The sequence below is a fragment of the Populus alba genome, chromosome 19 (assembly GCF_005239225.2).
Source record: "Populus alba chromosome 19, ASM523922v2, whole genome shotgun sequence".
Taxonomy (NCBI): Eukaryota; Viridiplantae; Streptophyta; class Magnoliopsida; order Malpighiales; family Salicaceae; genus Populus; species Populus alba.
The window spans coordinates 21,818,590-21,841,026 of record NC_133302.1 but is presented as its reverse complement, the minus strand read 5'-3'; the positions used below and the strand labels follow the sequence as shown (position 1 = coordinate 21,841,026).

At 32.1% G+C, this 22,437-nt stretch overlaps 2 protein-coding genes across 2 annotated transcripts; both read right to left on the bottom strand.

Annotated features, from left to right (window-relative positions):
- Nucleotides 1-9,056: 9,056 nt before the first annotated feature.
- On the bottom strand, nt 9,057-9,959 carry LOC118029584 (wound-responsive protein GWIN3). The gene has a single exon (XM_035033492.2). It carries the CDS (start codon nt 9,863-9,865, stop codon nt 9,239-9,241), a length of 627 nt encoding a protein of 208 aa, XP_034889383.1. The 5' UTR covers nt 9,866-9,959; the 3' UTR covers nt 9,057-9,238.
- An 8,570-nt stretch (nt 9,960-18,529) lies between these two features.
- Nucleotides 18,530-19,316, bottom strand: LOC118029589 (wound-responsive protein GWIN3). The gene has a single exon (XM_035033496.2). It carries the CDS (start codon nt 19,244-19,246, stop codon nt 18,635-18,637), a length of 612 nt encoding a protein of 203 aa, XP_034889387.1. The 5' UTR covers nt 19,247-19,316; the 3' UTR covers nt 18,530-18,634.
- Nucleotides 19,317-22,437: the final 3,121 nt, after the last annotated feature.

The window sequence follows — 22,437 nt, the reverse complement described above, 5'->3', positions numbered from 1 at the left end:
TTTATTTGATAAAAATTAAGTACAAGATAGTTTGAATCTGTTCAGGTTTCAAGTTAAAATGACTTTCACTTGAGGAAGTATGTTAGAGAATAATATAAATAATATCTTGAAACCTCATATAATAGTTTAAAATATTAAGTTGAGATAGTTATTTGATATCTTTATCTTGAAATAGTAGCCAAACACTAGTGAGAAGTATGCATCACATAAATAATTTTTTATTTCAATCCATTTATAATTATAATAAGGTTTTGATTACCCATAAATAATGATTTATTTTTCATTTTAATCTTGCAGTTTTAATGATTTTATTCAATTTAATTGATAAGTAAATGTAAAAAGATTCATTGCAATTGAAGAATATATTTGTGTGATAAAAAGCATATGTTTTTGGGATAAAACAGAATGATTTTTTGCACAAATTATAATTTTTGTTCGATTAATATTTGAAAACAAGTATATTTCACGGGTTCCCACAAATATAGGTTTGGCTACTTTTTCTTCTTAGAAATTTGCGTGGTCCTGGATTTCTCCTTTTGTCTTCCATATTCATTGAATGTCTCCAATTTATTTCATATTTCTGTAGGTGCGACTTTCCTGCTTGAATTACAGTAATGATTATCTTTAAAATATTTTTTATATTAAAATAATATTTTTTTATTTTTAAAATTTTATTTTTAATATCAGTACATTAAAATAATATAAAAATAAAAAACTAATTTTAAATAAAAAAATATAAAATATAAATAAAAAACAATTTCAACCACATTAATTAATCTTTCAATAGTTTTTCCTATACAAATAATTACATGGACAACCCGTTAGACAAAACTATAAATTATTGCCCTATGCCACGTGCAAGGACCACTTGTTTTGTCCTATAGTGTATAAGATTCAATTAATTAAAGCATGGATGGCTACATGTTCGTCATGTCTCTTTTAAACTTCAGGAAATGTGTTAAAACTTTAGGAAATGTTAAAAAAATAATTTAAATTATATCTTGAAGTTTCATCTATCAATTTAAGTTATTAGATTAAATTAATTTTTTAACATGATATTAAAACTTTAATGATCAAGCAGTTACAAGTTCAAATCTCATCATCCATATTTATTTGATAAAAATTAAATACAACATAGTTTGAATCTGTTTAAGTTTCAAGTTAAAATGACTTTCACTTGAGGAAGTATGTTAGAGAATAATATAAATAATATCTTGAAACCTCATATAATAACTTAAAATATTGAATTGAGATAGTTATTTGATATCTTTATCTTAAAATAGTAGCCTAGTGAGAAGTATGCATCACATACATAATCTTTTTATTTCAATCTATTTATAATTACAATAAGGTTTTGATTACCCACAAATAATGATTTATTTTTCATTTTAATCTTGCAGTTTTAATAATTTTATTCAATTTAATTGATAAGTAAATGTAAAAAGATTCATTTCAATTGAAGAATATATCTGTGTTATATTTGTGTGATAAAAAGCATATGTTTTTGGGATAAAACAGAATGATTTTTTTGCGCAAAATATAATTTTTGTTCTTAAAATGGATTAATATTTGAAAACAAGTATATTTCACGGGTCCCACAAATATAGGTTTTGCTAGTTGTAGGTTTACTTTTGTGGGCATGCTAATTTTTCTTCTTAGAAATTTGCGTGGTCCTGGATTTCTTGTTTTGTTTTCCATATTCATTGAATGTCTCCAATTTGTTTCATATTTTCGTAGGTGTGACTTTCCTGTCTGTTTGAATCGCAGTAATGGTTCTCTTTAAAATATTTTTTTTATATTAAAATAATATAAAAAATATATAAAAAAAATTAAATAAAAAAAATATAAATTATAAATTAAAAAAACAATTTCAACCATATTAATTAATCTTTCAATGAGTTTGTCCTATATAAATAATTTCATGGACAACCCGTTTTGACAAAACTATAAATTATTGTCCCATGCCACATGCAAGGACCACTTGTTTTGTCCTATAGATGGATGGCTACATGTTCATCATGTCTCTTTTAAACTTATTGTCTTAATCATGTATATGACAATCTTGTCTGCTCGAGAGATTGATTGATAAACATGTATCATGCACAAAATTCAAGAAAATCCACACAAATATATAGTTTGTACTGTAAAAATAATTACATGTACAGCCTGTTGGACAAAACTTTAAATTATTACCCTATGCCTCGTGCAAAGTGTTTTACTCGTGCTTTATAGTTTATAAGATTCGATTAATTAAAAGCATGGATGGCCACATGTTCGCCATGTCTCTTTTTTAAACTTATTGGTTTTAATCGTGAATTTGACAACCGTGTATTCATAAGCTTATTTGAGAAGTAATAATATGAAATTTAATATATTAAATAGCCATGATAATTTCAGTTTTAAATTGGATAAATAAAGAATTTGTAATACCTCACTGATTTTAAACATGTAAGCATTTTAATAGCTAACTAAAATTAATAACAATAAAAAAAAAAAACTTAAGCTTTTATGCTATACGAGAATGAAGTTTAGTCTATCATATATATTATATTGGCATATTGGGTTAGTCGCTATCACATGAATTATATAATATATTAAATAATCGAGGCTATTTAATATATTAAATTTCATATATTAAATATGAAAAAACTGTAAAAAAAACATTTGGTAATAAAAAAAAAGACAACATTAATCTTATTCAAAAACTAACTAAAATTTTAACGGTATTTCTAAAAAAAAAATAAGGGCAGATATTTGTTAAAAAATTAAAAATATATTAGAAAGGGTGGTTGTTATTGTTTTTAAAAGTATTTTTTATTTGAAAAAATATATAAAAATAATATTTTTTTTATTTAAAAAAATTATTTTTAACATCAGCATATTAAAATAATTTAAAAATATTAATTTGATTAAAATATAAAAATAAATTTAATTTTTTTAAAAATATTTTTTAAAAATAAAAATAAACACAACCGAAATACTTTAGTTTTACAATTGATTGGTTGATCGGAAGGCAGTAGTGATTTGTTTTTTTATTGAGAAGATTGAAGATTTTTATTATTTTATTAATATTTGGTTGATTCGAGAACGATAAAAGTAAATGGGGCTTTGTTTTTCATTGCAAAGATTGAAGCTTTTTATTGTTTGGTTGATTTCAAGAAGATAGTTCTGATTTTTTTAAGACAGCAATTACTAGACTTGAAGCATTGGAGAATGATTATACAGGGATGGAAACAGTAGAAGCTGTTGTTGATGATGAGGCTTCTCTTGATGATGACGATGGTGGTATTAGACTCTCACTCATTCCATTCCTCTCTTTTTTTCCTGCTTTGAAAATGACCTGTTGCATCTGCCATTTATATGCCTTGCTTTGCATATTTTCAAGTTAAAGAGATGTCCTTTGATAAATTGAAGGTGTGGAGATGTTTGCTGTGTATATGACATGCTTATGCCTGCCTCGATTATTTAATCTTTTGTAAGATTCTATTTATTTAGCAAGCTTGAATTTATGAGGCATCACATCAGCAACATGCCATTTAGCTAGCAGCAAAAACCTGCAACGGAATGATTTGTAAATACAATAGAATGAATCATTTATTATTATTGCTTTGTCCTTTTTTTCCTTACTTAGCTGAATGCCTTTGTTCATAGGAAATGGGACAAAATAGTTTGTAATGTTGAGCTGTATATAAATGATACGATGCTCTGTAATTTAACAAGAAAGTAACAGAGGAGAAAATAATCAGTTCTCTAATCCTTCATGTAAAGGCTCTCTTCCCTTATCCTTTTCTTATTCCTTCTCTAAAATCTTACAGGATCCATGAATCTCTGGATTCGAGCGAACAAAGACATTTATTTCTAATGATTGACTCGAGAAACTGTAAATACATCATCAACTGAGAAGACTAGATTCCATTGCTGGTGAGCCGATGTTGGTGATCTTTAGCACTGAGGCAGATCAAGTGGGGGGGGCTGTACTGACTGCAACTTGCCAACTCCATTCTCAACTAAGAAAGCCATAGCCAGACCCCAATTGAGATGTGAATCTAGGTGACAGTGCAGCAACTAAGAAAGCCTTCCGAGCTCTTTCCCACTCTAAATCCTCAAGCAACTTCATTACTCATCTCTGTCACAAAATCAACAGCAAACTGAAAGTCCAGGTTCTGATGTTCCCATTACAGATCTTGCTAATGCAATTTGTCGCATCAACTTGGGGAAACCTATGCTATAAAGAAGCAGTATTCTGAGGGTTCAACCGCATGCTGCTCACGTTGTGTAAAGGACAACAGATCCTTTGGCGTGATCCTTTCGATATAATGAAGTTAGAAACTGAGGATTGCAGACAAGATAAGAACACCAAGTAAACTCGTAAAGGAAAATGGTAAAAAAAGAGTGCATTGAAGGCTATCAGGGAGTTCAGTTTAGGCATGCTGGCCTTATAGAATTTCGTACAGGTTCTAACTAGGGGTGTTCATGGTCCGGTTCGGTCCGGTTTTAACATAAAAATTCAACCGAACCGGAAAATACTATAACTTGTTAATATAACCCGAACCGAACCGAGAACCGGTTCAAACCGAACCGGTTTTGTTCGGTTCGGGTCGGTTTTTTAGCTTTAGAAACCAGAAAAACCGAAATCAATTAAATAAGAGAAAACTTGGTCCAATCACAATCACTTGACAAACTTGGCCGAATCACATTTAAAAAAATCCTTGTTGAAACCTTTGAATCCAAGCTCTCCGGTTGAGATCTGAAAGATCTCCCTTAATTGAATCATAATCACTGAATCTATCCATATTAAAACAACTACATGTTAACAAAGATTTCAATAGCATCCCGTAAAGTAGAGAATAGAAAGGCAACAATATAAGAGAAAATGAGTTGCTTTAAGTCTTTCTTGTGCACAGAAGAGAGGGAGAGGGAGAAAGGGAAGGGTAAGGCCACTGGAAAAGGAAAATGGGGGGGAGAGAGCAGGGAAGGAGAGAGCGGGGAAGGGGGGAGAGAGAGCAAGGAGGGAGGGATGGGTGGGGTTGCTGAAAAGAGAAGGGATTTTGGGGGGAGCGGGGGATAATTTATTATTAGGTTTAGTGGTGGGGGGGTTAATTTATTATGGAAAAGGGAAAGGGAAATGGGGAAAAGCTGGAAAGGTTTTGGGGAGGGGGGCGGGAAAGTTTTGGGGGAGGGGGGAATAATTTATTATTAGGTTTAGTGGGGGTGGGTTAATTTATTATTAGGTTTAGTGTTTCTTTTTATATATTTTTTTAAATTCAATTAAACCGGTTCGGTTTGGTCCGGTTTAATCGGTTTAAGCCTTCTTAAACCGAAACCGAACCGGACCGAGTGGTTTTTAAAATTTTTTAATCGGTTTATTCGGTTTTTTCTATCGGTTCGGTTTTTTCGGTTAATTTTTTCTCGGTTTTTTCGGTTTAATCGGTTGGTCGGTTTTTTTGAACACCCCTAGTTCTAACTATAACTATGGCATGCGACCAACCATAGATCTAGCAGCCACGCTTCCTAAATTTCCTTAATTTGGTCCTGTTTATTATCGTCTTTTTGGCACAACAACCCCGGCCTTTTCTTCTCATCGATAACAGGATGTTGAAAGGGAATCCTCAGTCCCAGCAATGTCCCGACTATGAGACATAAAATTTTTACATGATCAAGAGATCTAATTTTAAAAAGAGAGAAGAGATGAAGAGAGAAGGGATAATTGTTATGAAAAAGAAATTAAAGAGAGCAAGGGAGATGTTCAGGGAGAGAAAAGAGAGCGAAGGGAAAGGAGAAAGAGGGGAAAAGAATAGGGAAAATGAAAAGGAAAAAAAAAAAGAATTAGTGTTTGTAAAACATTAATTTATTAGTTTTTTTTTTTTTATATGTTGTCTTAGTTTTTTTACCTTTTATTTTTTTATTTTTTTATGTTTTTTGGGATTTTTTTTTTTTTTTTTATATGTTGTCTTAGTTTTCGGCTAATGCCTTTAGTTTTTTTTTTTTTATGCCTTTGACTATGGACTGCACAGTGCAGTCCACAGTGAAAAGGCTGATGCCTTTTTTTTTAATTTAAATTGTTAATGTTAAATTTTTTTCTATTTAGTTATCAAACTTTCATTACACGGATTCCGGGTTTGACATGTTAACTTGGTTTGACGAGTTAGCCCAGTTAATTATGGGTTAAACCATTAATTTATTTTTTTCTTTTTAATTATCAAACTTTCATGATACGAATTCAATGTATGACGGGTTAACCTGGTTAAAGGATTAACCCAATTAATTCATATTTTTTTTTCTTTTTTTTTACTAGTTTTTTTTCTTCCTGTTGGTTTTTTTTTCTTTTTAACTAATCTATTTAATTATCACACTTTTATGACATGACTTTACAGCCAGACCCACGTCCAATGCTATTGGGTCTGGTATTGCAGTTCAGACACTTTTATGCTAAGGGTTAACCCAAGTTTAATGTTATTATTAATATTATAAACATTACTCTTGGGTCAGGCGATGGAACCAAACCTAAGACTCTTGAGTATAACTTTACAAAAAAACCTAACACTTTTAGATCTTGGTTGAAATGCAAAAAATAATTGACCCGTGACATTACGCGGGGCATGTAACTAGTTTTTTTAAAAAGGTGTTGACACCCCCCCTAAAAAAAAAAAGAAAAAGGACTGGTATTTGTCAAAAGATTGAAACTTTTGGTTTTATAATTGTTTGATCAGTTAAGGGCAATAATGGCATTGGGGTTTTTTTTTTTTTTTTGGTTGAGAAGATTGATGATTTTTATTATATTTTTAACCCATTTCAATCTATAAACATTCCTAGAATCTCTTACAGCACATTACTCAACTCAAAAATCCTCAAAATGATCTTAAAAAAAATCTAACAAGAGAAGAAATTTATCTTTTAACTTTAATCTATTTTTTAAACAAAATAAAAGTCTAAATATCTTAAAGGAATTTTTTTTATTGAATGAAATTGATTAATACAAAGTTCAATAAGCTCCATGGCCAAAAATCTGTTTTATTTATTATAATACGGTGACTCTTTTTTCTTCTTCTTTTAAGTTGGAATTGAATGAGAATAAAATAACATTTTAGACTAATCTTTATAATTGTAGAACTATATGGACCAAAAAAGAAATTTGCCAAAAACTTATGCCTAAATTTTTAAAAAAGGCGTTGACCCCCCCCCCACACCCAAAAAAAGAAAAGAAAAAAAAGGAGGGCTGGTATTTGTTAAAAGATTGAAACTTTTTGGTTATATAATTGTTTGATCAATTAAAGAAGATACTTGTGAAATTGAGAGCTTTTTTTTTTTTTTTAGAAGATTGATTATTTTTATTATTTTGTTGATGTTTGGTTGATTCAAGAACGATATAAATGGGGCTTTGTTTTTCATTACAAAGATTGAAGCTTTTTATTGTTTGGTTGATTTCAAGAAGATAGTTCTGATTTTTTTTAAAGCAGCAATTGCTATGCTTAAAGCATTGCTAGACTTGATTTCAAGAAGTTGTTCTTGATAATGAGGCTTCTCTTGATGATGACGATGGTGGTATTAGACTCTCACTCATTCCATTCCTTTTGTTTTTTTTTGCCTCTCAATATCATACATGTTTAGTGATTCAAAGAAACAACCTATAATTATTTAAGACCTACTCTTTTATATAAGTATAATGACTGTTTTCATGCACTCAAGATTAATCGAAACCCTTTACTTGCTAGCTAACAACATAAAGGATATAAGAATAGAAAAGGGCAATCATGAATCACAACATCACCCAAAAAATAAAACCATATCAATCACAACCTCACTCAAAAAATAAAAATCTTCCATTCTACTTTATCACCTATGTTCTTTCTTTATATTAATATAATTATTTACTAGAAACCAATCAAGAAATTAAAAAAAAAAATAGTAGCATAGATAAAATCAACCTATAATGACAATATATATAATTAAAAGATATAATGGCATAGTAATAACAACAAAAACAAGGTGGAGAAGATGTAAGATATATGATGGTTGTAAAAATCTCTAAATCAGATAAAAGTCCTAACCCTAACTTAGGATTTGACATTGTCAAACCCTAAGTTTATTAAATGAAAAAGAAGAAGAAGAAGGAATCAAACCTGAGATGGCTAGAGAAGAGGTACTCTTGATGCAAGATTCATTAGTGGGGGAGGGTTACTGTGAATTTGAAAAGAAAAGGATTGTTGTGATTGTAAAGAAATAAAAAGGGAAGAAATAATCCGGAAAGAAGAGGAATTGGTCAGGTTTTAATTCTTTTAAAATTACTGATAGAATTTTATTAGTAATTGAACATGTTTGTTAGCTGTATCGATAAAATTAATGTTTTTTTTTTTTTTTAATTTTATTTATTCCATCTTTGTTCTTGTCAGAAATTATTGCTGAAGATTTTTCATCGCAATATCCTTTCCTTCATTAAACAACAAGAAGAACTATTTTTCATCAATAATTCTAATGTATTTTTTTAAAAACAACATTTGTAGTGTTTAGGAAGCAACATAAAAAGTTGGCATATACAATAAATCAATAGGTCCTTATTTTTTTTTATTTTTTTGAATACCTTTCTCGAACAAAAGCAAATTCTCAAACCTCAAAATTTGGTCATTGTAGATCAAAATATGTTAATTTTAATTAAGTCTCGGATATTTATTAAAATTGATATAAATTAATTATTATTTTTTATTAAAGATATAAATTAATCAATCGACAAGTCACATCTAAAAAAAATAAAAGATGGGTACCAACTCCTATTTTTTATTTGAAAATCACTTTCATCATATACCCGGGTAGGTTATGACAAGCTTGGAAGAATTTTATATTGAAATCAATAATAATAATTAATAATAATAATAAATATATTATTGTTGATATTAGCTCCCGATCTTATATTAATGTACGGTCAACTAATACTTAATTATACCTAAAAACCCATTAAAATAAATAAATAAATAAAAACAGTCTAATTAACATTTGGTTCCGAACATTTAGAAGATATCAAACTATGATCGTAGTAATCAGATGATTTTCAATTGACAAGATAAAGAAAAAAACGTATTATATTAATTAATGGAGACAACAAGTACATTAAGGGAAAGCTAAAGCTAAAAAGCTTCGTCTTTATTTAAAATTTATTTATGCCCAACTCATGACAGTACCGAGCTTCCTCGTTCAGGATGGCAGTAGTGATCGATATCATTCTTGCATCATTTTATACTCGATTTTAGGAGCTTTGATCTGCAACTGGTTCGAACACAACAGGAAAAGGGACGGTGCTGGGAGCCAAGCGATCGACAACGTTGCCAAGTGGGACGCATGCGCATGAGCATTCGCACATGGGGTCGGAAATTGGACAGTAAGAAAGCTGATACAGATTATTACCACCTTCGTACTTGGTGATCTTAAACCGATTCAATCCATCAACACCTCCTGTGGTCACAACGAATCCTCGCATTGTTGGCCTCAATTCAGTCTTCCACATGGTCGAAACGCCCGCCATCCTGCATGTGGCTGCAACAAAGTTCACATTCAGATAACTGTCTTCGCGGATGACAGTACCGTCGCCGGATTCTCCAACTGGTGATGAAAATGTTACTGGGAGCCCATTGCTCATTGAGGAAATTATAACGTCTGAATTGCATATGATCCGGCTAGTCGCAGAGACCGCAAGAGTTGTTGTATTATCATCGGAAGCGGCTCCGATGAAATAACGAGCATCAGCTGTCACCTCATTACCGTTGACATCGATCACTGCTTCAGGATCTTGGGCATGAACGGCATGAGGAAATATTGAAGTTGCTGTGAAGGCAAAGAGAAGAAAGGAGAGCACTGCAAACTTGGTGATCTTCATTGTTGAATATGATGAGTATTAGTTAATTATCTCAGTATTGTTTCTCGTTGTTGATGTGGTGAAAGAACGCACAGAGAGCGTGGATTTATAGGGGAGAAGGCATTTCCATTATTTTTTACACTTAATTAAAAAAATGTGCCTCTGGTTCCACAAAAATATAAATTATAGTGTTCCACTCGTATTGATTAAGTTGTCGTCTAGGACGTTTGTAGCAGCCTCTTGCGCGCAGAACTCGATTAGCCACTTGTCCCACTTGCTTTCTTGATTCATTCCACAAAAGTGTTCTGCTCGTGCTTTATAAGTTATAATATCCGATCAATTAAACGCAGAGATGATTAATTAGTGATGTATATATATATATATATATATATATATATATATATATATATATATATTCTCATTTTAATCTTGCACTTTTAGTGATTTAATTTAATTGATAAATAAATGTAAAAACACTCTCTGCTATTGGATAATATTTCTGTATTAGATTGTAAGCTAAAAAGCATATGGCTTTGGGATAAAACAAAATGGGTCTGAACTCTATCCCTATTTTCTTGCACTAAATTTTTTATTGAATTCATCGCTGAGATCAGTAGATTAGTTATCCCAGTATTATTATGTCTTCTAGCTGATGTGTCGAAAGAGCTGTTAATTACAAGAATATAACTGTGTTTGGCAGTGTGGTAGCGGTTGTTTTTTAAATAGCTTTTCGTGCCGAAATACATGCCAATGATGTTTTTTTATTTTTTAAAAATTATTTTTAATATTAACACATCAAAACGATCCAAAAAATACAAATTGAACTCAATTTTAACAAAACAAAAAAAATTCAAAATTTCAGCAAATACAGGTTTAAATTCACTACCAAATGACAGCCTACGGCAAGGAGTTGTCTTGTAGGTTTGGAGCTCTGGCCACTCGGACCAATTGCTCGATTCATTCCGCAGAAGTGTTCTGCTCGTGCTTAATACGTTAAAAATATCCGATCAATTCTATTCAAAATAGGTTGCATAGGAAGTCTAAAATTGTAGGCTACCTAACATAACCAAGAAAAAGATGTAATGTAGTCTTGTTCTTAACTATTCTTCATCCTTAATTCTACATCTTTTTTAGAGCTAAAGTCTTTATCCTCATTTCACATGATGTAAGAGATTGGTTCGAGACTCTAGCTCCATTCATTCTTAATTTTACATCTTTATCATCATTTCACATGGTATCGTACTCTGAAACAAACCTTTTAATTATATGATAATTATAATTCCAGAGCTTTGTTGGATAAGATTTCAAAGCTACTAATTATTATTATTCTGAAACTATTGATCTAAAACCTGCTAATATGCTGACCAATGATTTCAGTGATTCGACGCTTATATTAGACTGAATTTTAATAAAAAAGAAAAAAGAAAATATCAATTGATCCGCATCTTGGTGAGCCATGTCTGAAACTGCTCTAGTTTCAGCCACGTGGTCCATATCACTAATGAGCAATTTTTCCTCTGGCTGTTGCTTATCCAAACCTACGAATCCAATCCTTGAGTTTTGTCTTTAGTAGCCTCAGCCTCCTTATGATCCTAAAACGACGTGGCTCAACAGAAGAGACCTCCACCCACATGCTCTCAGATAAGCTTCTAAACTCAGGATGATACGACCAGCAATCCAAGGACCTGAAAGGCTTCCACCCCCAGTTTACCTTATATTCGGACCCAAATACGAAGGGCAATGAGAAAGCCTTCCGAGCTCTTTCCCACTCTAAATCCTCAAGCAACTTCATTACTCATCTCTGTCACAAAATCAACAGCAAACTGAAAGTCCAGGTTCTGATGTTCCCATTACAGATCTTGCTAATGCAATTTGTCGCATCAGCTTGGGGAAACCTATGCTATAAAGAAGCTGTATTCTGAGGATTCAACCGCATGCTACTCACGTTGTGTAAAGGACAACAGATCCTTTGGCGTGATCCTTTCGATATAGTGAAGTTAGAAACTGAGGATTGCAGACAAGATAAGAACACCAAGTAAACTCGTAAAGGAAAATGGTAAAAAAAGAGTGCATTGAAGGCTATCAGGGAGCTCAGTTTAGTCATGCTGGCCTTAAAGAATTTCGTGCAGGTTCTAACCATAACTATGGCATGCGACCCAGGGGCGGAGTTAGGATTATTTGTTAGGGGGGGCCAAAATTAATATAACAAGATATAATATTTGTTTTAATTTATTGTACATGAGTTGTAAAACAAAGGTAAAATATTTGGAGCAATATCAAATTAAGTCAAAGCCATAATGTTAATTTCATCTTAATAATATATCTATCACTTTAGTGTTGTTAATTTTTATACCTATCAAATATAAACATACAAAATATATAAGAAACACTATCTAAAGCGAAGCATTATTTATGTTTGATAAACTTTAAAATAAAGCAAAAAATAATAAAGAATGATTTTTACATAGTTATTTTAACTGTGCTCGTCGTTCTTTTATAGAATAGAAATCATCGATTATCATATCAATTGTGAATCTTTCAGCAATTTTTTTTCTATATAGACAATCAAATAATTTGTAAGAAAATCATCCTCCATCTGATGGATTGCGAAGACTTATTTTAACAATCCTTATCACTGAAAAAGTTCGTTCAATATGCTATGAGTTATCAATATTTTTTTTTAAAAAAAATCAATTCTTCTTATTTTGTTCATGTTTCAACCTAAAATCAAAACATTTATCATAAGAAAAAATTGATAATTTTGATGGCTCTGCTATATATATATATATAATTCAAGCACAATCAAAACAAACCAATAAAATATATCTAATTAATTAGAAAAAAAAATCACTATAACAAGAATTCAAAAAAAATAATTAGTAGAACTAGCAGATCTGAGAAAAAAAAAGGAGCAAAAATGATAGAATTATATATATATATAAAAAAAACATCATCAAATTATTAACAAATGTTTCAAAACAAAACAAAATTAGATTTTAAATTTAAGTTACCTTGTTTTGTTTGATGAAAAACAAATTAATCGGTGGCTTTGCATCGATCTTTTTGTAGAAAAATTTTGCTCGTGATTTATGTTTTTATTTATGTTTTGATCAGCTGCAAGATTTATATTACGGTAAATTGGTGTCTCTGTTTTTTATTTTACAAAATAATACTTTTATATTTTTTCCCTTCACACGTAGTAAAGAGTAAATTCAAAAGAAATAAAAAATAAAATCACACTTAATTTAAATTTAAAGCTCACCTCTTTAAAATAAAAAATATAGCATCTCCTCACATTTAATTACTAATACCCAGCATTAAAAAAAAATTATGTTGCAGGGGGGCCCAGGCCCCTGCTAGCCCCCCCTTGCTTCCGCCCCTGATGCGACCAACCATAGATCTAGCAGCCACGCTTCCTAAATTTCCTTAATTTGGTCCTGTTTATTATCGTCTTTTTGGCACAACAACCCCGACCTTTTCTTCTCATCGATCACAGGATGTTGAAAGGGAATCCTCAGTCCCAGCAATGTCCTGACTATGAGACATAAAATGTTTTATATGATGAAGAGATCTAATTTTAAAAAGAGAGAAGAGATGAAGAGAGAAGGGATAATTGTTATGAAAAAGAAATTAAAGAGAGTAGAGGAGATGTTCATGGAGAGAGAAGAGAGCGAAGGGAAACGAGAAAGAGGGGAAAAGAATAGGGAAAAGTGTTGAAATTTATTGCCTTAAGTTGCTGACGTGTTGCTTGAAGACCAGTTCAGCTCACGTGTTGTTTTTATTTCTGCTAGAATAAAGGATTGAACAAGTCCTTAGGTGAATTGTTAGTAGTGGCGAAATGTAAGCCAAACGTGGCAGTAGTGTTGCTTAATTTTAGTTTTTTTGTTTATTTTCCTTCTATAAATCAGTGTAATTGATTGCTGTAAAAATGTGCAATTATCCTTATCATTATCCAGTTTTTCATGCAATAAACATCCCCTGTTCAAATTCAAATTTCTGGTGTTGATCTACAGTAACAAACAGTCACTGTAGAGATCAAAGTCTTTTATTTTTCTGCTTCTCAGTTCCTCACTTATTCTGCAAAAGTATTTTCAATTGGTATCAGAGCTTATTTCTTAAAGGGTCTGTAATGGATTCCGAAACTAACTTCTCTCATATCTCAACTCCAATCTTCAATGGAGAAAATTACCAACTTTGGGCAGTACGAATGGAAACATATTTAGAAGCTATGGATTTATGGGAAGCTGTTGAAGAGGATTACGAGATCCTACCACTGCCAAATAATCCAACCATGACTCAAATCAAGAGTCATAAGGAGAGAAAGACCAAGAAATCAAAAGCAAAAGCCACTCTTTTTGCTGCTGTTTCAACAACGATCTTCACCAGGATCATGTCCCTGAAGTCAGCTAAGAATGTCTGGGAATATTTGAAGGAAGAGTATGCAGGAGATGAGAAAATTCGTGGGATGCAAAGTCTCAATTTAATACGTGAATTTGAGCTGCAGAGGATGAAGGATTCTGAGACTATCAAGGAGTACTCAGACAGATTGCTGGGAATTGCAAACAGGGTGAAATTGCTGGGAACTTCATTCTTAGACTCAAGAATTGTTGAGAAAATTCTGGTCACAGTACCAGAAAAATATGAAGCTTCAATCACCACTCTGGAGAACACAAAAGATCTGTCAAGTATTACCTTGACAGAACTTTTGAATGCCTTACAAGCCCAAGAACAAAGAAGGCTTATGAGGCAAGATCATGTCATTGAAGGTGCCTTGCAAGCCAAATTTCCAGATTCTGAAAGAAGGAAATTTGGCAGAAAACACCAAGTTGCAACCAAACCCACCAGTCAAGGTTATGGTAAAGGAAAATTCATTAAAAGAAATTTTCCACCATGTCAACATTGTAACAAGATGGGTCATCCACCATTCAAGTGCTGGAAGAGGCCTGATGCAAGGTGCAGCAAATGCAACCAGCTTGGGCACGAGGCAATCATCTGCAGAGTAAAAAATCAGAAACAAGAAGAGGATGCTCAAGTTGCAAATCAGGATGATGAAGACCAGATGTTTGTGGCAACATGCTTCTCAGTACAAACTACCTCAGATCATTGGCTAATCGACAGTGGTTGTACAAACCACATGACTTTTGATAAAAGTCTCTTCAGAAATCTGCAGCCAACAGATGTTGCAAAAGTCAGAATTGGAAATGGTGAATGCATTGAAGCTAAGGGAAAAGGAACAATTGCCATTACAACAAACTCAGGTTCAAAAACAATAGCAGATGTTCTTTATGTACCTGATATTGATCAAAATTTGCTGAGTGTGGGGCAATTGATTGAGAAAGGAATGAAGGTGATTTTTTAGAATCACACTTGCTGTATTTTTGATGCTGCTGGGCACAAAATACTTCAAGCTAAAATGAGAGGCAAAAGCGTCTCATTTGTTCCATTTGAAGGAGAGCATACTGCATTTTCAGTCACTCTTAGTGACACTGAACTATGGCACAAACGGCTGGCACACTGTCATCAAAAGAGGATGCTCACCATGAAGGTTCATGAAGCTGTCAGAGGTATACCATCATTCACTGATCTCCAATTAAACTGTAATGCTTGTCAATTTAGGTAGCAAAATAGAATGTCATTTCCACGATCAACTTGGTGAGCAACACACAAGCTCCAGTTAATTCATACGGATGTAGCTGGTCCCTTAAGCACACCATCACTAAATGGCAGCAGATACTATCTGCTATTTATTGATGATTACTCCCGTATGTGCTGGATATATTTCATGAAGTTCAAGTCAGAGGTGGCTGGCATCTTCTGGAAATTCAAGAAAAACATGGAGAACCAAAGTGGCAGCAGCATTCAAGCCATACGGTATGACAATGGCAAAGAGTATACCTCAGCCGAATTCAACTGTTACTGTGAAGATGCTGGTATTGAACACCAGCTAACAACCCCCTATACTCCAGAACAGAATGGGGTAAGTGAAAGGCGTAATCGATATGTCATGGAGATGGTGAGAAGCATGATGCATAAGAAGAATCTACCCAAAATGATGTGGGCAGAAGCTGCTAACACAGCAGTGTTCATCCAGAATCGACTTCCAACATCAGTGTTGGCAGAAATGACACCCTTTGAGATGTGGTATAATTATAAGCCTTCCTTGCGTTTCCTCAAAATTTTTGGTTGTGTATGTTTTGTACATGTTCCACAGATTAAGAGGGACAAGCTTGACAAGAAAGCCATCAAAGGAATTTTTGTTGGCTATAGCACAATTTCTAAAGCCTACAAGGTTTATCATCCTCAAAGTCAGAAAATTGCTATTACAAGGGATGTCACATTTCATGAAGATGCACAGTGGGAGTGGGTTGATTCACAGGAGAGCATGCTGATTAATAATCAAATTCAGCCCTTGCAAGATAAATTGATTGACTCTGAATCAATTGATGATGAACCAGTCAGGGGTACTCGATCAATTGAAGAAATTTATCAAAGGAGCAATGTTGCTGTGTGCGAACCTGACAACTATGAAGAAGCTCAACAAAATCCATCATGGCAGAAGGCAATGGAAGAAGAAATCTTCATGATCGAGAAGAACAAGATGTGGGAACTTGTTGACAGACCTGGAGACAAAAACATCATTGGCGTAAAATGGATTTTCAGAACCAAATTGAACGCTGACAGTTCAATCAACAAATTCAAAGTCAGGCTCGTTGTCAAGGGATATGCTCAAGTGTATGGGGTTGATTATTCAGACACATTTGCCCTAGTAGCAAGGATGGACACTATCTGATTGCTATTTGCTGTTGCAGCACACAGAAACTGGAAGGTGTTCCAGTTGGACGTCAAATCTGCCTTCTTGAATGGTGTTCTTCAAGAAGAAATTTACATTGAACAACCTGCTGGATTTGTTGTTCAAAGCAAAGCTGACAAGGTGTATTTGTTGAAGAAGGCACTCTATGGATTAAAACAGGCACCAAGGGCCTGGTATGGAAGAATTGATGAGTACTTGACAGGTTTTGGTTTCCAGAGAAGTCCCTCTGAATCAACTCTCTATGTGAACAAAATTGAAGGTGATGTTCTAATTGTGTCACTGTATGTTGATGACCTTCTTGTGACTGGGAGTAATTTGCAGCAAATCGAAAGGTTCAAGCAGGATATGATGCAAGCTTTCGAGATGAGTGATCTTGGGCTTATGAGTTTCTTTCTCGGCATGGAGATCAAGCAAGACAGAGGAGAAATTTTTATTGGACAAGAAAAATATGCAAAGGAAATTTTGAAGAAATTTCAAATGGAAAATTGCAAGCCAACTGCAACTCCAATGAATCAGAAGGACAAGTTCAGCAAGGATGATGGTACTGCCAAGGTAGATGAAGAGAGGTTCAGAAGCTTAATTGGTTGCTTGCTGTATTTAACAGCAACCAGACCTGACATATTATATGCAACCAATCTTCTTGCTCGTTTCATGCACTGTCCAAGCGAGTTGCACATGAGGGCAGCCAAAAGAGTTTTGAGATACATCAAAGGAACATGCAATTTTGGAGTCAAATTTACACAGTGTCAAAAGCTGAAGTTGCATGGTTTCTCTGACAGTGATTGGGGTGGATTTGTTGATGACATGAAAAGTACTTTGGGGTTTTGTTTCAATTTAGGATCAACTGTGTTTTCATGGTCATCTAAGAAGCAAAGCATTGTCGCTCAATCAACTGCGGAGGCTGAGTTCATAGCTGCAACTGCAGCAGTCAATCAAGCACTATGGATTAAAAAATTGCTATGTGATTTACAGATGGAGGAGCAAGAAGCAACTGAAATTTCAGTTGACAATCAAGCAGCCATAGCAATTTCTCACAATCCAGTGTTCCACGGGAAAACCAAACATTTCAACATCAAGTTATACTTTGTTCGTGATGTGCAGAAAAATGGTGATGTTGAATTGATTTATTGCAGAACCGAAGATCAATTGGCAGACTTGTTTACCAAAGCACTCCCTGCAAATCGGTTTGAATTTCTAACCAGGATGATTGGGGTTTGCAGCCCTTAATGCAAGGAGGAGTGTTGAAATTTATTGCCTTAAGTTGCTGACGTGTTGCTTGAAGACCAGTTCAGCTCACGTATTGTTTTTATTTCTGCTAGAATAAAGGATTGAACAAGTCCTTAGGTGAATTGTTAGTAGTGGCGAAATGTAAGCCAAACGTGGCAGTAGTGTTGCTTAATTTTAGTTTTTTTGTTTATTTTCCTTCTATAAATCAGTGTAATTGATTGCTGTAAAAATGTGCAATTATCCTTATCATTATCCAGTTTTTCATGCAATAAACATCCCATGTTCAAATTTAAATTTCTGGTGTTGATCTACAGTAACAAACAGTCATTGTAGAGATCAAAGTCTTTTATTTTTCTGCTTCTCGGTTCCTCACTTATTCTGCAAAAGTATTTTCAAAAAGGAAAAGGAAAAAAAAAGTGAAAAGGCTAAAAGAAAAGTCAATGCTTATTTTAGTTTTTCTTCATAATTTAAATTTGATGTTGATGTATAATGTAATTCTTGAAAAGATGAAGACAAAGAATTATCATATTTTAATAATGTGCGCTCAAAAAAATTATCTCAATTTAATAATTTAATTCCTTAACACCATGAGAGTCAAGATAATCATCAACAACAAACATGGTATGCATATGGAGAGAACGTGAAAATCAAGCAAAAGCCAAAGCGAAAGAGCTTCGTATTTATTCTAGAGTTACTGACGCCCAACACATGATCATATCAGGCGATCACATACTTGGTGATCTATATCATTCTTACATCATTTTATACTCGATTTTAGAAGCTCTATCGGATGGTATAAACACAACAGGAAAAGGGATGGTACTGGGAGCCAAGCGATTGACAACGTTGCCTAGTGGGACGCATGAGCATTCACATATGGGTTCGGAAATTGGACAGTAAGAAAGCTGATACAAATTATTACCACCTTCATACTTGGTGATCGTAAACCGATTCAATCCAGTAACACCTCCTGTGGTCACAACGAATCCTCGCGCTGTTAGCCTCAATTCAATCTTCCACATGGTTGAGACGCCCGCCATCCTACATGAGGGTGCAACAAAGTCCACATTCAGATAACTGTCTTCGTTGATGACACTGTCGTTGGATTCTACAACTTTTGAAAATATTACTGGGAGTCCATTGCTCATCGGAGAAAACACAACATCTGAATTGCATATGATAGGGCTAGTCGCAGTGATCGCAGAGTCATTCGAAGCGGCTCTGATGATATAACGATCACCAGCTCTAACCTCATCACCGAAGGCATCGATCACTGCTCCAGCATGAACGGCACGAGGAAATATTGAAGTTGCCGTGAAGGCAAAGAGAAGAAAGGAGAGCACTAGAAAGTTAGTGATCTTCATTGTTGAATCTGATAAGTAATAGCTATATCCCAATATTGAGTCTTGTTGTTGATGTGTTCAAAGACTGAATAGAGGCCATGAATTTATAGAGAGAAAGGATTTGGATTATTTGTTAACAATTAATTAAACGTGGGCCTCTTGCTCTTAAGTGATGGGATTTACGATCTTTTCCATAAAAAATCTAGTCCCTAATTTCTAGTTTTTCAAGGCATGGTTTAGTTACTGTTACAGTAAAAAAAAAGAAAAAAGAATAGTGTTTAGTAACTTTTTTATGAAAGAAGAAATTAATGTAGTGTGGAGTGAAACATGTTTGGTTAGAGAAATAAAAACAAAAATAAATAAAATAAAATTTTCTTTGAGACTGTTTCAAACTAAATTTATGTAATTTCAAAATAAAATATATAGAGAGAACATGTCCTTCTTATCCTAACTAATAGCATAATGTAACGTGGATCTATGCAAATTTCAAACCCAAAAGATTTTCACTTAAAAAGATGTGTTAGAGAATAATATAAATTATATCTTGAAACCTCACCTAATAACTTAAGTTATTTGGTTGAATTGATTTTTTGACATAGTATTAAAGCATTGATGACCAAGCAGTCATGAGTTCAAATCTCATTATTCATATTTATTTGATAAAACTTAAGTACAAGAGAGTTTGAGTTTGTTCAAGTTTCAAGTTAAAATAACTTTCACTTGAGAGGGTATGTTAGAGAATAATATAAATAATATCTTGGAACCTCACATAATAACTTAAGATATTAGGTTGAGATAATTATTTGATATTTTTATCTTGAGATAGTAGCCAAACACTACTGAGAAGTGTGCATCACATACATAATCTTTTTATTTCAATCCATTTATAATTACAATAAGGTTTTGATTACCCACAAATAATGATTTATTTTTCATTTTAATCTTGCAGTTTTAATGATTTTATTCAATTTAATTGATAAGTAAATGTAAAAAGATTCATTGCAATTGAAGAATATATTTGTGTTACGTTTGTGTGATAAAAAGCATATGTTTTTGGGATAAAACAGAATGATTTTTTGCGCAAATTATAATTTTTGTTCTTAAAATGGATTAATATTTGAAAACAAACATATTTCACGGGTCCCCACAGATATAGGTTTGGCTAGTTGTAGGTTTGCTTTTGTGGGCATGCTAATTTTTCTTCTTAGAAATTTGCGTGGTCTTGGATTTCTTGTTTTGTCTTCTATATTCATTGAATGTCTCCAATTTGTTTCATATTTCCGTAGATGTGACTTTCCTGCTTGAATCGCAGTAATGGTTCTCTTTAAAATATTTTTTATATATTAAAATAATATTTTTTTATTTTTTAAAAATTATTTTTAATATCAGCATATTAAAAAAATATAAAAATATAAAAAATAATTTTAAAATAAAAAAATTAAAAATTAAAAATTAAAAAAACAATTTCAACCATATTAATTCATCTTTCAATGAGTTTGTCCTATATAAATAATTTCATGGATTTTTAAATAGCCAGGATAATTTCAGTTTTAAATTGGATAAATAAAGAATTTGTAATACCTCACTGATTTAAAACATGTAAGCATTTTAATAGCTAACTAAAATTAATAATAAAAAACAAAACTTAAGCTTTTATGCTATACGAGAATGAAGTTTAGTCTATCATATATATTATATTGGCATGTTGGGTTAGTCGCTATCACATGAATTATATAATATATTAAATAATCGTGGCTATTTAATATATTAAATTTCATATATTAAATATGAAAAACTGTAAAAAAAACATTTGGTTAAAAAAAAAAGGACAACATTAATCTTATTCAAAAACTAACTAAAATTTTAACGATATTTCTAAAAAAAAAAAATAACCTAAATATATTCTAAATTAATCTAAGAAATTAATAATAGCCTGAAAGGCCCAGCATGTATAGCCCATAAAAAACAAAGCCCAACGTGTGGCCTATCATAAATGTAGGCCCAAATACTCTGCCTTATTTTTTAAAAGTTTCAAGGTGGGTGGAAGAAGTAAAAAAAAAGACAGCGTGTTGCTACTCAGAAAAAATCTACGGACGCTATTTTTGTCTATAAAATATATTGTTAACCCATTTTAATTTATAAATATTCAGTAAACACTTCTAGAATCTCTTACAACACATTAATCAACTAAAAAATCCTCAAAATAATCTAAAAAAAAATCTAACTAGAGAAAAAATTTATCTTTTAACCCTAATCTATTTTTTATACAAAATACAAGTTTAAATATCTTAATAGAATTTTTTTTATTGAATGTAACTGAATAATGCAAAGATCAACAAGTTCCATAGGCAAAAACCTATTGTCCGTCCACTTCCTTTTTTATTTGTTATAATATGATGACTGTTTTTTTTTTCCCTTTAAAGTTAGGAATTGAATAAAAATAAAATAACATCTTAGACTAATTCATATAATTGTAAAATTATATGGACCCAAAAAAAAAATTATCAAAAGCTTATGCCTAAATTTAAATAAAAAAAGCGTTGACAGGTGTCCTCCTTGCCTCAAAAAAAAAATAAGGGCAGATATTTGTTAAAAAATTAAAAATATATTAAAAAGTATGATTGTGATTGCTTTTTAAAGTATTTTTTATTTGAAAAAGTATATAAAAATAATATATTTTTTTATTTTTAATATTAGCATATCAAAATAATCTAAAAATATTAATTTGATAAAAAAAATAAAAATAAATTTAATCCTTTTTAAAATACTTTTAAAATATAAAAATAAACACAACCGAAATACTTTAGTTTTACAATTGATTGGTTGATCGGAAGGCAGTAGTGATTTGTTTTTTAATTGAGAAGATTGAAGATTTTTATTATTTTATTAATGTTTGGTTGATTCGAGAACGATAAAAGTAAATGGGGCTTTGTTTTTTATTGCAAAGATTGAAGCTTTTTATTGTTTGGTTGATTTCAAGAAGATAGTTCTGATTTTTTTAAGACAGCAATTACTAGACTTGAAGCATTGGAGAATGATTATACAGGGATGGAAACAGTAGAAGCTGTTGTTGATGATGAGGCTTCTCTTGATGATGACGATGGTGGTATTAGACTCTCACTCATTCCATTCCTCTCTTTTTTTCCTGCTTTGAAAATGACCTGTTGCATCTGCCATTTATATGCCTTGCTTTGCATATTTTCAAGTTAAAG

Excerpts from the sequence above, each read along its gene's own strand:
- LOC118029589 (XM_035033496.2), bottom strand. The coding sequence starts at position 19,246 with ATGAAGATCACTAACTTTCTAGTGCTCTCCTTTCTTCTCTTTGCCTTC.
- LOC118029584 (XM_035033492.2), bottom strand. The coding sequence starts at position 9,865 with ATGAAGATCACCAAGTTTGCAGTGCTCTCCTTTCTTCTCTTTGCCTTC.